Raw genomic sequence first — 14,425 nt, 5'->3', positions numbered from 1 at the left:
CACAGCAGTGACTGAGACAGTCCAGCCTAGCCCTCTCGGATCTCACATCCCAGGAGGGGAGATGAACCGAGACCACTGATGTCCTAGAGTGGTCAGGGCTGGGGTGGGGAAGCCCAGAAAATGGAGGGAGGCCAGACAGGGCACCCAGCCCAGCCTGGGGGTGGTGGTCAGGAGGGGCTTCCTGGAGGAGGAGGTCAGAACAGTAAACATGAGTGAGCTAGGTCAAGAGCAGTGAAGGGTGGCCTGGGGAGATGAAATAGCGTGTTCAAAGCTGGGGGCGGGGAGGGGGTGTGTGGTTATTCCATGTGACTGAAGCATAGAGAACCGGTGAAAAATGACAATGGAGAAATTGAAAGGGTCCTCTGGGCCTAGTTAGTTCACACACACACACACACACACACACACACACACACACACGCACATGCACACACACACGCATACACACACACACACACACACCTGCACACACATTGCAGTTATGTGACTACTACATGCAGCAAAAATCTACCTGCCCCTTAACCCAAAGGGAGGGACAGAACACACAAACGGTGTCCCCTCTTTGGTACAGGAAGCCCAAGCCCCAGAGTCAGTCCTTCCAGGTCATATGTGGAGAAACTAAGACCCAGAGATAGGTACCTGCCCAAAGCCACACAGTCTCTGAGGTGGCTCCTCAGACATTCTAGTGATTCTAAAACTCTTGATTTTGAACACCTGCCTGAAGTCCTAGACCCAAATCTAGCCCCAGAAATAAATAAATAAATAACACACACATACACACACTTTTTAAGTAAAGTTTTCTTGGAGTTCCTATTGAGGCACAGTGGAAATGAACCTGACTAGTATCCATGAGGATGCAGGTTCAATCCCTGGCCTCACTCAGTGGGTTAAGGATCTGGTGTCACCACAGATGTGGCTTGAATCTCGTGTGGCTGTGGCTGTGGTGTAAGCCAGCAGCTGCAGCTCCGATTTGACCCCTACCCTGGGAACTTCTGTATGCTGCACCTGCGACCAAAAAAAAAGTCTCGATTTATAACATATTTGCAGCAAAGTGCAAAATCTTAAGCATCTGCTTAAGAAATTGAGACATTCTTTTTTACTATCGAAAACATAAAAAACAAAACTGCAATCATTGTGTGCCTTTCCCCAACACACCCACACTCCTCACACCCCAGATTTAGCACAGGGTGGCTCCGTAGCCCAGACGCTGAAACCAGACACTTGGGTTCAAAACCCTGATCTTTCCCTACTAGTGAACTTGGACAAACCGCAGACCTCTGTGCCTTAGTGTCCTTAGCAGTAAATTAAGAATAATCCAGAGTTCTCGTCATGGCTCAGTGGTTAACGAACCCGACTAGTGACCATGAGGTGGCAGGTTCAGTCCCTGGCCTCGATCAGTGGGTTAAGGATCCAGTGTTGCCGTGAGCTGTGGTGTAGGTCGTAGATGCGGCTGGGATCTGATGTTGCTGAGGCTGTGGGATAGGCTGGCGGCTACAGCTCCAATTCGACCCCTGGCCTGGGAACCTCCATATGCCGTGGGTGCAGCCCAACAAAGACAAAAGACAAAAAAAAAAAAAAAGAATAATCTTATTGCCTGCCTCATATATTAAAGGAAACAAATGTATATAAAGTGCTTAAGATGATGCCTGGTGATAGTGTTATGTAAGCACCAGCTGTTATCATTAGACATTCTTTCAGGGTTCAACAGAGTCCCCCAAAGCTCCTGTGGATGCTGGTTAAGAACAGCAAGCGGGGAGTTCCCTGCTGGCTCAGTGGAAACAAACTCGACTAGTATCCTTGAGGATGTGGGTTTGATCCCTGGCCTTGTTAGGTGGGTTAAGGATCTGGCATTGCCCTGAGCTGTGGTGTAGGTCGCAGACAGGGCTTGGATCCCATGTTGCTGTGGCTGTGGCGTAGGCCGGCAGCTGCAGCTCTGATTTGACCCCTAGCCTGGGAACTTCCATATGCTGTGGGTGCAGCCCTAAAATTAAAAAAAAAAATTTTTTTTTAAAGAATGAAAGGGGGTGTAAGCTCCCAGACCCCCTGAGCTGGAAGGAAGCCTCACAGAGATGGTGAGCCTGGTCCCTTCAGCCGCTCTCCCTGGGGCCACCCCATCCCCCGGTTCCCACCCTGACCCACGCCCTTTCCTATTTACACCCAGACGGAGGCAGCCTGTACGCTGACTCATGCTTGGCTCAGACCAAGCCATTGTTCTGGGGTGGAGGGGAGTAAGAGTGAGGAACAGCGGCCCAGAGGAGATGGGGGACGTCACCCACACAAGTGACCCCAGACAGGGACACCCTGACGCACAGCGAGACCGGCATGCCAGGCTGAGGGACGGCAAGCGAGGGGTCGGGGTGGTAACTCCAGCATGCCACACTGGAGTGCCCACGGGACACCAGACACTCACCCCTCAGTGTCCCGGAGCCTGGCACACACTCAAGATCTCTTACAGACCCAGGAAGTGAACTGGTCCTGCAGGCAGAGTCCCACCCAGGGAGACACACACACACACACACACACACACACACACACACCCCACACACCATACACCTAACATGCCTGAATCAGCCAGGCACTCATAGCCTCACCCCACCTGTCTTGGTAGAGTTTTGACTGTAATTCAGACACTCAGACACACACAGAAATGCATCAGCTCTCCAAGCAGCCTTCCATACCGACACCTGTGTCTGCCCATTGGTCCCTTTCTCTTCCTCATGTTCACACCCATCAGTCACAGAGTCTTGTCAGTTTCCTGTACACGCACTCGGACGCGTATACGTACATTCCACACACCAGTCATCCATGTAGTCCTTTGAACACCTAGAAGTGCCTGGATGTCTCTTCTTTCCCTTGCACTCATGCGCACACACGCGCGCGCACGTGCACACACACACACACACACACACACACTGTCATACAATGTCAGAGTGCTAGACATTCATGGTACAGCCTCAGTGCCACTTCCTGGGATTCTTTGTTTCCTACTCTCAAGCCCTCGGACACACCCGGCTCAGCCTCACAAATAGTGTAGATAACCTTGAACATCACAGCGACACCCAAAGTCTTTCCCCGCCGCAACCGCCTTTACTGGAATCCCTCTGTCAGGCGGTCTGTTGATATCTCAGTCTCTCCTGCTCTTTCTCTTCCACACACACACACACAGATAAAGATAATTCAGCCAGTCCTGCTCAGGTACACACATACACACACCTCACTCACCCAAACAGCCTCACGCATGTACTCACACTGGTCAATCAATGTTATTACCCAGAGTCTTTCTGCCACACACACATCCCAGCATCACCCAGAGTTAGATTCTCTTCTTCCTGCTGCCCCCCCACCAATACACACACACACACACGCACACGCACACACACACACACACACACACACACAGAGTAAAGGTGCCCAGGTCAGAACCACAGCCAGTATCTGGAGAATCGCCAGCAAAAGCACCCATCCCATCCTCCTTTCTCTGTCCCCCATCTCCACGTTTCCACGAATTGCCTTTGACCCGCTCTGATCGCCCCTCTCCACACCCTTGCCCTCCCCCACCCCTCAGCCCTCCATCTGGTGGGTCCAGGAAGGCACTCAGGCCTCTCTGCTCTCTCCCCCATCCCCCAGCCCTTCCCCATCTTCTCCAAAAGCCCAGAGGCCTTCGCTGCAGGCTTTCAGGGGTTGCCATAGCAACGGGGCCTCGTCCCTCGTCCCCCTGGGGGTGGGCTGAGGACCCGGCCAGCCACACCGATAAGGGGGTTCCAGTTACTGTGGCAACCGTTGCAGGCCTGAGCTCTCCGCTTCTAGAAGGTGGGGGGGGGGGGAGTGAATGAATGGTTGCCAAAGCAACCGAGAGCTGGCAAGGGCTGGGAAGAGGCAGCTGAGCCCTGTCTCCCTTGCCCAGGGCTGCTGTGGGCATCGCAAAGCACTTAAGCATCATTCTTCCATCCCCTGGGGTTGTTTTAAGGGAGGGAGAGGAAGTGCAGATAATAATACAGGGATTCCACTCACTCTCCCAGCTATCCATGCCGTCTGGGAGCCTAAGCTTGCCGAGGCTTACTGTGTGACCTGGGGCCAGTCGAGTCCACTCTCTGGACTTCAGCCTTCTCTGTCTATTGAATGGGCCCTGGCTCTCAGGAATGGCCCTCTTCCTGTCTTATGTGTGTGCCCTCTCTCTTCCTTGCTCAACAGGAACCACAGAGCGAGTATGCCTGGTACAGGGCACAGCGGAGGCCTTGAATGCTGTGCACAGCTTTATTGCCGAGAAGGTCCGAGAAATCCCACAAGCGATGACCAAGCCTGAGGTGGTCAACATCCTTCAACCCCAAACCACAATGAACCCTGACAGAGCCAAGCAGGTTAGCGGGGCTGAGGCTGGGTTTTGGTCAAGCTGGTGGGACTAGGGATGAGACACTTCTTTCACCTCCGCAGATGGAGATGGGTGTTCCGTGGGATAAGGGTATACAGCAGTTGTCAATCAGGTACACAGTGGTCGTTAGTATTATTGTTAGGGAGTCAGCCTAAGGACCCCAGACCTCTTGGGGTGACTCGATTTCAGAAAGAGAGGGAAGGTCTCAGAGAATCTGACCCATGCCCCCTTATTCTCCAGGTCTTCTTCTCTCTTCCACCTGATCCCATTGTCTGTCCAAATCACCTGCTTCCCACTTCCTGTTACCACCAGAAGGAACCTCAGTGATACCCCAGCCATGGGCAGAAAAGTCTAGAAATGGCCTCTGGTACTTCCTCTCTCTGTTAATCACAGAATAGGAGTATAACCACCATTTTGGAGAAATGGTGTTTCACTAGGGAGAGAAGAGGCGGGTCCCTCTCCTACACAGCCCTCGCAAGGAGGGTTGCAAGGAGGGGGCAGAGCCTCTCAGTTACCTCAGTTATGGGGAAGCTGCGGCCTGAGGGCTTGGCAGGGAGAAGACGGATCGCTTCCAGGGCCTTTCTGGTTGCCAAGACCACCGTGCACACCGGGCAGGTGGGCTTGCGGTAAAGCCCCTGGCAAAACCCTTGCTGTAAAGCTCCTGACTGAGTAGGAGGCCAAGGGGAAGGAGAACGCCGAGTTGGCTGCCGTAAACGCCCTGTTTTCTCTCTCCTTCTCCGCTCGCCCCGGTGCAAAGGGGTGAGAAGCCCCGGGCAGACAGACCCCTTGTGAGGGTTTCTTAATGTCTGCCCAGAAGCAGGTGAAAGAGAAGGCTCACACCATTGTTAAGTCAACTCTACTCCAATAAAATTAGAGAGAGAGAGAGAGGGCCTCCGTAAAAGGCAGCTGGAATTCTTGGGATTCTTGTTGCTCTCAGGTGGGTGAGACCACAGGTCTGAGTGCCTCTGAGCTCCTGGGGACGCGGTGGGCAGAAAGCCCTGGGAGACTGCTGCGGAGCGGAGCAGAGCGGTCCCAAAAAAGCCTGCCCGGGCTTGGGGCTTGGAGCGTGACTGCTGTCCTTGGTGCTGAAGCGCCCAGGCCAGGCCTCTCCCGAGTCCCTTCCCACCAGCCAGCGGGCCACAGCTCACCCACAGCTATGAGAAGGCGAGAGTGTAGGCTCTTCCCTCCACCTTGGCATTGGCCACAGGGGGCTCAGGGTTCATCAAGAGTTTGTAGGTATTGCAAGGAAAATGGGGTCAGCACCATCTGTGCCTGCAGCTCCCTCCCCACCCCCTGAGCCACAGAAACCCTGGAATGGCTGAGTGGAAAGGTTACAGAACAAGGGTTTTTCCTCTGCCTTATTACTCCAAAGGGTGAGCGAGAGAGCGGCTGAAGCCTCAGGCTCTGGAATCAGACGTTGCGTTGAATTTTATTCTGATGCTTCTTACCTGTGTGACCTTGAGAAAGCGACTTCATTTCTCCATGTAAAATGAGGTGTGTTTTGATACCTCTTTTTAAGGTTAGCGTTTGTTAATGTTGGAAAAGCACTTAACACATATGCCTGATGCACTGAAAGTTCTCCAAAAATGTTAGCGGTTGTTCTGATGGGATTTTTGAGTCAGGAGGCAGAAAAACCTTTTTGCCTTGGATTTCCTGTGTTACTCTGCTTCTTCTTTCCTTCTGTATGCCTCAGTTTCCTTTTTTTTTTTTTTTACAGTGGGGAGGTTGGGCCAAGCCAGGGATTGTAAACTGAAATACGTCCGGGATTCTGCAAGAGCACATAAAGGGTGGGGACTGTAGCCTCATCATGGAGATAGAATGCTGTCCCTAAAGGAGCAGCTGCAGTTCAGCTCCACTTGATTCTTACCCTTGGGGAATGTGGACAGCGTATTACCACAACTTCCACATTTTCAAGAGCAGTCAAAATTTTTTGAAATCAGGAGTTCCCATTGTGGCTCAGCAGGTTAAGAACCTGATTAGTATCCATGAGGACGCAGGTTCGATCCCTGGCCTCACTCAGTGGGTTAAGGATCTGGCATAGCTGGGGCTGCGGTGAAGGTCACAGATGCAGCCTGGTTCTGGCGTTGCTGTGGCTTAGGCTGGCAGCTGCAGCTCTGATTCAACCCCTAACCTGGGAACTTCCACATGCCTCACCTGTGGCCCTAAAAATAATAATAATAATAATTGAAATCAATGGATTTTTCAAGGTTGGCTCAGTTTTTAAAACAGCATGTGGCTGTGGGCTGGCTATGGTCCAAGCACCACCAGTTTGCCACCTCTGGGCTAGACTGGTGGTTCTCAGCCCCGGCTGGTAACTGAAATGTCTAGGTAGCTTAAAACACGGATTCCTGAGTCCCAGCCCAGAACCACTGAATGAGAATGTCTGGGGAGAGGGCCTGAAGAATCTGAACTTGGACTCTAGCCTGGGATCAGATCCTGTCTCTGCAATTCACTGTCTGTGTGACCTTCAGCAAGTGACTTAACCTCACTGTGCCTCCATTTCCCAGTCTATGAAATGCAATAATAATAGTATCTACCTTGTAGAATTGTGCTAAGATTAAATACATCACTCTATGGAAGTATTTAGAAAAGTGCCTGGCATATGATAAGCACTGCCTGCTGCTGTTATTGTTGTTACTATTACTTCTAAATTTCCAGAGTTGCAGACACCTGATGCAGATGGTCCCTGAGGTCTTTCTGGCTCTAAAACGCCTATAATTCTATGGTTCTGTGATTCTAAGATTCTAGACGCATATTATTCTAAGATTCTGCTTGTCTGACATCCTGGGACTCCAGGATTCCATGGAACTGCGTCTGCAGATCTAAGATGCTGTGGTTCTGCAATCTGGGCCTATGGTGAAGGGGGCTTCCCATGTGCCAGGCACTAAGCAGTCACTTTAGTCCTTGAATGTTCCCAGTAATTATACAGAGGAGCTGTGGTTATGTCACTGTCAGAGACGAGGCAATTGAAGCATGGAGAAGCAAAGGCATTTGCTTCAAAATTTCCTGGTGAACACAGTTCCTTAGATGAAAAGTTTCCATCCTTTCCCCATTTCTCTGAGTCGCTGTGTCACAGGAGTTCTGGTGTGGCTCAGCAGAAACGAATCCGACTAGCATCCATGAGGACACAGGTTCAATCCCTGGCCTCGCTCCATGGGTGAAGGATCCAGCGTTGCCGTGAGCTGTGGTGTAGGTCGCAGACTTGGCTCGGATCCTGCGTCACTTGTGGCTGTGGTGTAGGCTGGAGACTACAGCTCTGATTCGACCCATAGCCTGGGAACCTCCATATGCTGTGGGTGTGGCCCTAAAAAGACAAAAAGAAAAAAAAAGAAAAGAAATGCTCTATCACATACTAAATATCTCTTTACTCTTAGAGGCCTGGCTTTGTATATGCTTCCAGACTATCTCCTTGAATGGTCAGACTTTTTTTGTCCCAGTGTTTCTTTAAAATAACTGCTGTATTGCAATATAATCCACAGACTAAAGTTCGCCATTTTAGGAGTTCCTGGGAGTTCCCCTTGTGGCTCATCGATTAATGAACCCAACCAGTATCCATGAGGGTGCAGGTTCCATCCCTGGCCTCACTCAGTGGGTTAAGGATCCAAGGTTGCCATGAGCTGCAGTGTAGGTCATAGATATGGCTCAGATGCCGAGTGGCTGTGGCTGTGGCTCTGGCATAGGCCCCCAGCTGTAGCTCCTATTCCACACCTAGCCTGGGAATTTACATATGCCGCAGGTTTGGCCCTGAAAAGGGGGGAAAAAAGGGAGTTCCCATCATGGCTCAGTGGTTAATGAACCTGACTAGTATCCATGAGGACACAGGTTCAATCCCTGGCCTTGCTCGACAGGTCAAGGATCTGGTGTTGCCGTGAGCTGTGATGTAGGTCACAGACACTGCTCAGATCTGGCGTGGTTGTGGCTGTGGCATAGGCCGGCAGCTGCAACTCTGGCTTGATCCTTACCCTGGGAACCTCCTTATGCCGCTGGTGTGGCCCTAAAAAGACAAAAAAAAAGTTCAGCATTTGACAGTGTCTAAGGTCAGTGGTTTCAGTATATTCGCAAAGGTGTGCACTAATCGCTACCATCTCATTCCAAAATATTTTCGCCACCCGAAAGAAGCCCTATCCCATGAACAGTCATTTTTCATTCCCCTACCCCTTTCCACCACTAATTTACTTTTGGTGTCTATGGATTTACCTATTTTGAATAATTTATATACATTTAATGGTATTGTGGAGTTCCCCCTGTGGCACAGTAGGTTAAGAATGCAGCTGCCATGCCTTAAAAAAAAAAAAGAATCTGACTGCAGCAGCTTGGCTTGCTGAAGAGGTGAAGGTTTGATCCGCAGCCCAGCAGAGTGAGTGAAAGGTCCAGTGTTACTGCACTTGTGGCATAGGTCGAAGCTGCAGCTCCCATTCAATCCTGATCCAGGAACTTCCACATGCCATGGGTGCGGCCATAAAAAAAAAAAAAAATTTTAATAGATATTTCTGTGGCATTTTGAGTCTGGCCTCTTTCCGCTAGCATAATGTCTTCAAGATTCACCCATACTGTAGCCTATATCAAAACTTTATTCTTTTTTATAAATAGTATTTCATTGTGTATATCTATTTATCAATCAATAGAAATGGGGGTTGAGGAGTTCCCATCATGGCGCATCGGAAACGAATCTGACTAGGAACCATGAGGTTGTGGGTTTGATCCCTGGCCTCGCTCCGTGGGTTAAGGATCCAGCATTGTCATGAATTGTGGTGTAGGTTGCAGATGCGGCTCGGATCTGGTGTTGCTGTGCTCTGGCGTAGGCCGGCGACTACAGCTCCGATTAGACCCTTAGCCTGGGAACCTCCATATGCCATGGGCGTGGCCCTCAAAAGACCGCAAAGACCAAAAAAAAAAGAAACGGGAGTTGAGGAGTTCCCATTGTGGCGTATCCCTAAGGTTGCAAGTTCCATCACTGGCCTTGCTCAGTGGGTCGGGGATCCAGCATTGCTATGAGCTGTGGTACGGGTTGCAGATGCAGCTCAGATGCTACGTTGCTGTGACTCTGGTGTAGGCCAGCAGCTGTAGCTCTGATTTGACCCCTAGTCTGGGAACCTCCACATGCCACAGGGTGCGGCCCTAAAAAAGCAAAAAAAAAGTGGGGGTTGTTTCTATTTTTTAGCTATTGTGACTATGCTGTTAGTGCACATGCGCGTGGACACGCTTTCAGTTCTCTCGGGTGTATACCTACGGTGGAGTTTCTGGGTCGTATGATACATCTACATTCAGAATTTTGAAGAACTGCCAGACTCTTTTCCAAAGTGGCCGTGTACCACAGATGTGGGATTTAAATCCAGGTCTGCCCGTAAGGATAACAATGACAGCTATGTCTTGACCACCTGCTATGGACACATACGAAGTGCTTGGTATCCAATGCTTGGCACATGGTAGGTGTTCACGAAATGTTACTTATTTGAATGAATGGGTGATGACATGACCACAAGGACCAAGCAGAAACATGACTGAGGGGAGGTAGTCTGGTATCACCTGGCAGCCTGGTGTCACCTGGCAGTGATAAGCACTGTGTGTCAGTCACCTGAAGGGCAGCTATACTCAGTTCTGGCTAGTGGTGGCCATGCTTGAATTCAAACTCCTCATTTTGTGCATGATCTCTATTAGACCTCACCGTGGTCCTCTGCAGGAGGCATGAATATCCCCATTGTACAAATAAGAACACTGAATTTCAAAGAGGTTATGCCCCTTGCCCAGCATCAGCAGTAGAGCCAGGATTTGAACCTGAGCAGACGTCGCCAGAGTCCAAGGCAGTTTTGCAGGGATTTGTGTGCACAGGATGCAAACTAACATGGCTTGCCTACTCCCTAGTAGTTCTTAGATTTTTTTGTTGTTGTTGTCTTTTTAGGGCTGCACCCACAGCATATGGAGGTTCCCAGGCTCAGAGTCGAATCTGAGCTGTAGCCGCTGACCTACACCACACCCACAGCAATGAGGGATCCGAGCCATGTTTGTGATGTACACCACAGCTCATGGCAATGCCGGATCCTTAGCCCGCTGAGCAAGGCCTAGGATGTAACCCGCAACCTCACGATTACTAGTGGGATTCGCTTCAACTGAGCCACAACGGGAACTCCCTTAGACATTTTGAAGTGGTTGCCAACATTTAAAAACTAAGATGCTTCAGGAGTTCCCGTCGTGGCTCGGTGGTTAACACATCTGACTAGAAACAATGAGGTTGCCCGTTCGATCCCTGGTCTGGCTCAGTGGGTTAAGGATCCAGCATTGATGTGAGCTGCAGTGTAGCGCTCAGACGTGGCTCGGATCCCACACTGATGTGGCTCTGGCGTAGGCCGGTGGCTACAGCTCCGATGAGACCCCTAGCCTGGGAATCTCCATATGCCACGGGAGCGGCCCTAGAAAAGGCAAAAAGACAAAAAAATAAAAATAAAATAAATAAAAACTAAGATGCTTCACATTTTACAAGTTGGAAGTTCCAGATAATCTGTTAAACCCATATCAGGCTGAGTTGGGGTATGTAAATGCACACACACAGAAACACACCTGCACAAACACACACCATCATCACCACCACCATCCCCAGGTGAGATGCACGTGGCTGCCTTTTCCCAGTCCCAGTCCTGCTTGGTCCTTTGAGCATGTCATCCTCTAGTCTTTCATCCATCCATTCATCCACCCGTCTTTGCTGACTATGTGCCAGGCATTCCTCTAGGCACTGAGAACCCAGCAGTAAACAATACAGACAAAAATCTCTACCTTTGTGGGTCTTAAATTCTTCCATGGGGAAATAGAAAGTGGGAGTTCCTGTGTGGCTCCGCAGAAACAAATCTGACTAGTATCCATGAGGATGCAGGTTCGAACCCTGGCTTCGCTCAGTGGGTTAAGGATCCGGCGTTGCTGTGAGCTGTGGTGTAGGTAAGCAGCTACAGCTCTCATTTGATCCCTAGCTTGGGACCTCCATATGCTGCGGGTGCAGCCCGGAAAAAAAAAAAAAAAAAAGTAAATAAGTAAAAATGTATAAGATGTCAGTAAGTGAAAAATGCTGGGAGGAGGGAGTTCCCGTTGTGGCTCAGGGGAAACCAGCCATGAGGCTGGTATCCATGAGGATGTGGGTTCAATCCCTTGCTTCGATCAGTGGGTTAAAGATCTGGCATTGCTGTGGCTGTGGCGTAGGCTGGCAGCTGCAGCTCCGATTCAACCCCTAGGCTGGGAACTTCCATATGCCGCAGGTATGGCCCTTAAATAAAAGATTGACTAGTTGTTAACATTTGCTTTATTTCTATACACACACACATTGGTTTTTTGTTTGTTTTTTGCTGATCCATTTGAGAATAAATTGTAGACCTGATGACTCTTCACTACTAAATACTTCAGTATATCTCTCCCAAGAAGAAGAGCAGTCTTCTGCATTATTACATTACTGTTATTACACCTATAAAAATGAACACTGAATTATTATTAATAATAAAATAATAAATACATGTTCAAATTCCCCCAAAATATCTTTTATATCTATAGAGTATTTTTTTTGGCCTCTCCCATGGCATGTGGAAGTTCCTGAGCCAGGGATCAAACCTGCACCACAGCAGTGACCTGAGCCACTGCAGTAACGATGCCGGATCCTTAACCCACTGCACCGCAGGGGAGAGTCCTCTATGGAGTTTTTTTTTTCCATTTTTATGGCCACACCCATGGTATATGGAAGCTCCCAGGCCAGGGATTGAATCTGCGCCACAGCAGCGACTTATGCCATCACTGCAGCAATGCTGGATCCTTTCAACTCACTGCAACCAGCCAGGGTTCACACCTGAGCCCTCACAGGAACCCAAGCCACTGCAGTCAGATTATCATTATTTTTTTGTCTTTTGTCTCTTTAGGGCCACACCTGTAGCACATGGAGGTTCCCAGGCTAGGGGTCTAATTGGAGCTATAGCTGCTGGCCTACACCACAGCCACAGCTACACAGGATCCGTGCCGCATCTGCAACCTACACCACAGCTAACGGCAACGCCCGATCCTTAACCCACTGAGCGAGGCCAGGGATCGAACCCGCATCCCCATGGTTCCTAGTCAGATTCATTTCCGCTCTGCCACAATGGGAACTCCTGCAGATGGATTCTTAACCCCCTGCACTAGGGTATTATTTTTTTTCAGTCAGCGTGCACACACTGTATTTGCGTTACCCCTCCTTCGTCTCTTTGAATCTGGCATCGTCTAGGATATCGTTTTGAAAGGAGAAGCAGCAGGACTGCTGATTGGATGTTGAGCGTAAAGAAGAGAGAGGGCTCCTCGGGGTTGGGCCTGAGTTTCGGAAGGATGCGTTTGCCACGTCCTGAAGTGAGGAAGATCATGGCAGGAACACATTTGAGGAGGACGATGAGGTGTTCCTTTTTGGGCTTAAGGTTTGAGGTGTCCGCTCAACACCACACTAGGATGTGAGGTTAGCAGGTGTGAGTGCGGAGTTGTCCATGCTGGAAACATAAAAACAAACGCAGACAAGCTCTGATCATCAAGTGGTCAGGGAAGACCTCTTTGAGGAGGTGCATTTGTGCAAAAACCTGAAAGGGTCGAGCCACTTTTTCTGGGGGAGAGCATTCCAAGTGAGGGAGCAGCAGGTGCAAAGACTCTGAGTCTGGGCTGAGCTTGGCAGGTTGGAGGAACCTCAGGGGGTCTGGTGTGCCTGCCATGGAGTCAGCCAGGGGGAGGTGACATCCGAGAGATGGGTGGGGAACAGAGCATATAGAGCAGTGGTTCTCAGCCTTGTCAAACCCAGTGTCCCCTTTCTCCAACAAATAGCATCCCATGCCTCCTTTTTTTCTTTCTGACTTTTAGGGCCATGCCTGTGGCTTATGGAGGTTCCCAGGCTAGGGGTCCAATTGGAGCTACAGCTGTCGGCCTACACCACAGCCACAGCAACTTGGAACCTAAGCCGCGTCCGCAACCTACACCACAGCTCACAGCAATGCCAAATCCTCAACCCCCTGAGTGAGGCCAGGGATGGAACCCACATCCTCTGGATGCCAGTCATATGCTTCCGCTGAGCCACGATGGGAACGCCCTGTGCCTCCTTTAGTCTCTGAAATTATATACATGATATGTATATTTACATAAGTATTAAATGTATTTACCTTGATACGATTTTTACCAGTTTTGAGATATAATTCACATAAATACAATTGACCCATTTAAAGTGTGCAATTCTGCAGCTTTATTATATTCTGAGTCGGCCATCCCCCCCCCCGTGGTCAATTTTAGAACATTTCATATCCTCAAAAGGAAATCTGGATCCCCTTAGCTATGACCCTGCAATCCTCCCAGCTCCCCCCACCCCAGCCCTAAGCCACCACTAATCTACTTTGTCTCTATAGATTTGCCTCTTCTGAACATGCATATAAATGGAATTATACAATATGTGGTCTCTTGTGCCTGCCTTCATTCACGCAGCATAATGTTTTCTAGGCTCTTCCGTGTTGTAGCATTCATCAGAACTTCATTTGTTTAAATTGACTGCCCTGGGGAGTTCCCTGGTGGCCTGGTGTTAGGGCTTTCACCACTGAGGCCCAGATTCAAACCCTGGTTTGGGAACTGAGCTCCCATGTCAAGCCACTTGCAGGCCATGGGCCAAAATAAATAAGTAAATAAGCAAAAACAAAGAGATTGCCAAGTAAGATTCCATTATATGGATGTACATTTTCTATATCCCATAAGACATTTTTTTTTTTGTCTGCACCCATGGCATGTGGAAGTTTCCAGGCCAGGGATTGGCTCCATGCTGCAGCTGCAACCTACACCACAGCTGTGACATCAGATCCTTAACCCACAGTGCCACAGTGGGAACTCCTCCATAAAAAATTTTTTTAATGAAAGGAAGATGTTATAAGATGAATTTTAAGATGTAAATGCTCATCCAGGGCCACAGCAGAAGAAATAATGAGTCAGCTGTTCATACCTAACATAGCCTGAGTGAGGTGGTGATCCAGAGCATAGCGATGGAGACTTAAATGATGTGGGAAGTGTTACTACTGATGTCATGGTTTTCATTTTTTT

At 49.5% G+C, this 14,425-nt stretch overlaps 1 protein-coding gene across 1 annotated transcript in view; it reads left to right on the top strand.

Annotated features, from left to right (window-relative positions):
• Positions 1–14,425, top strand: part of NOVA2 (NOVA alternative splicing regulator 2) — a 32,340-nt gene that overhangs the window by 12,594 nt on the left and 5,321 nt on the right. The window contains exon 3 of the mRNA XM_003127231.6: positions 4,189–4,355. Within this exon, the coding sequence (XP_003127279.5) occupies positions 4,189–4,355 (167 nt within the window). The remainder of the gene's footprint in view (positions 1–4,188; positions 4,356–14,425) is intronic.

Source organism: Sus scrofa, chromosome 6 (assembly GCF_054392235.1).
Source record: "Sus scrofa isolate SSC_HxYL_T2T_F1_AM1 chromosome 6, Sscrofa_HxYL_maternal_Yorkshire_Landrace_v2.0, whole genome shotgun sequence".
NCBI classification, from domain to species: Eukaryota; Metazoa; Chordata; class Mammalia; order Artiodactyla; family Suidae; genus Sus; species Sus scrofa.
The sequence above is the reverse complement of the archived record's forward strand: the minus strand, read 5'-3'. Positions and strand labels throughout refer to the sequence as shown.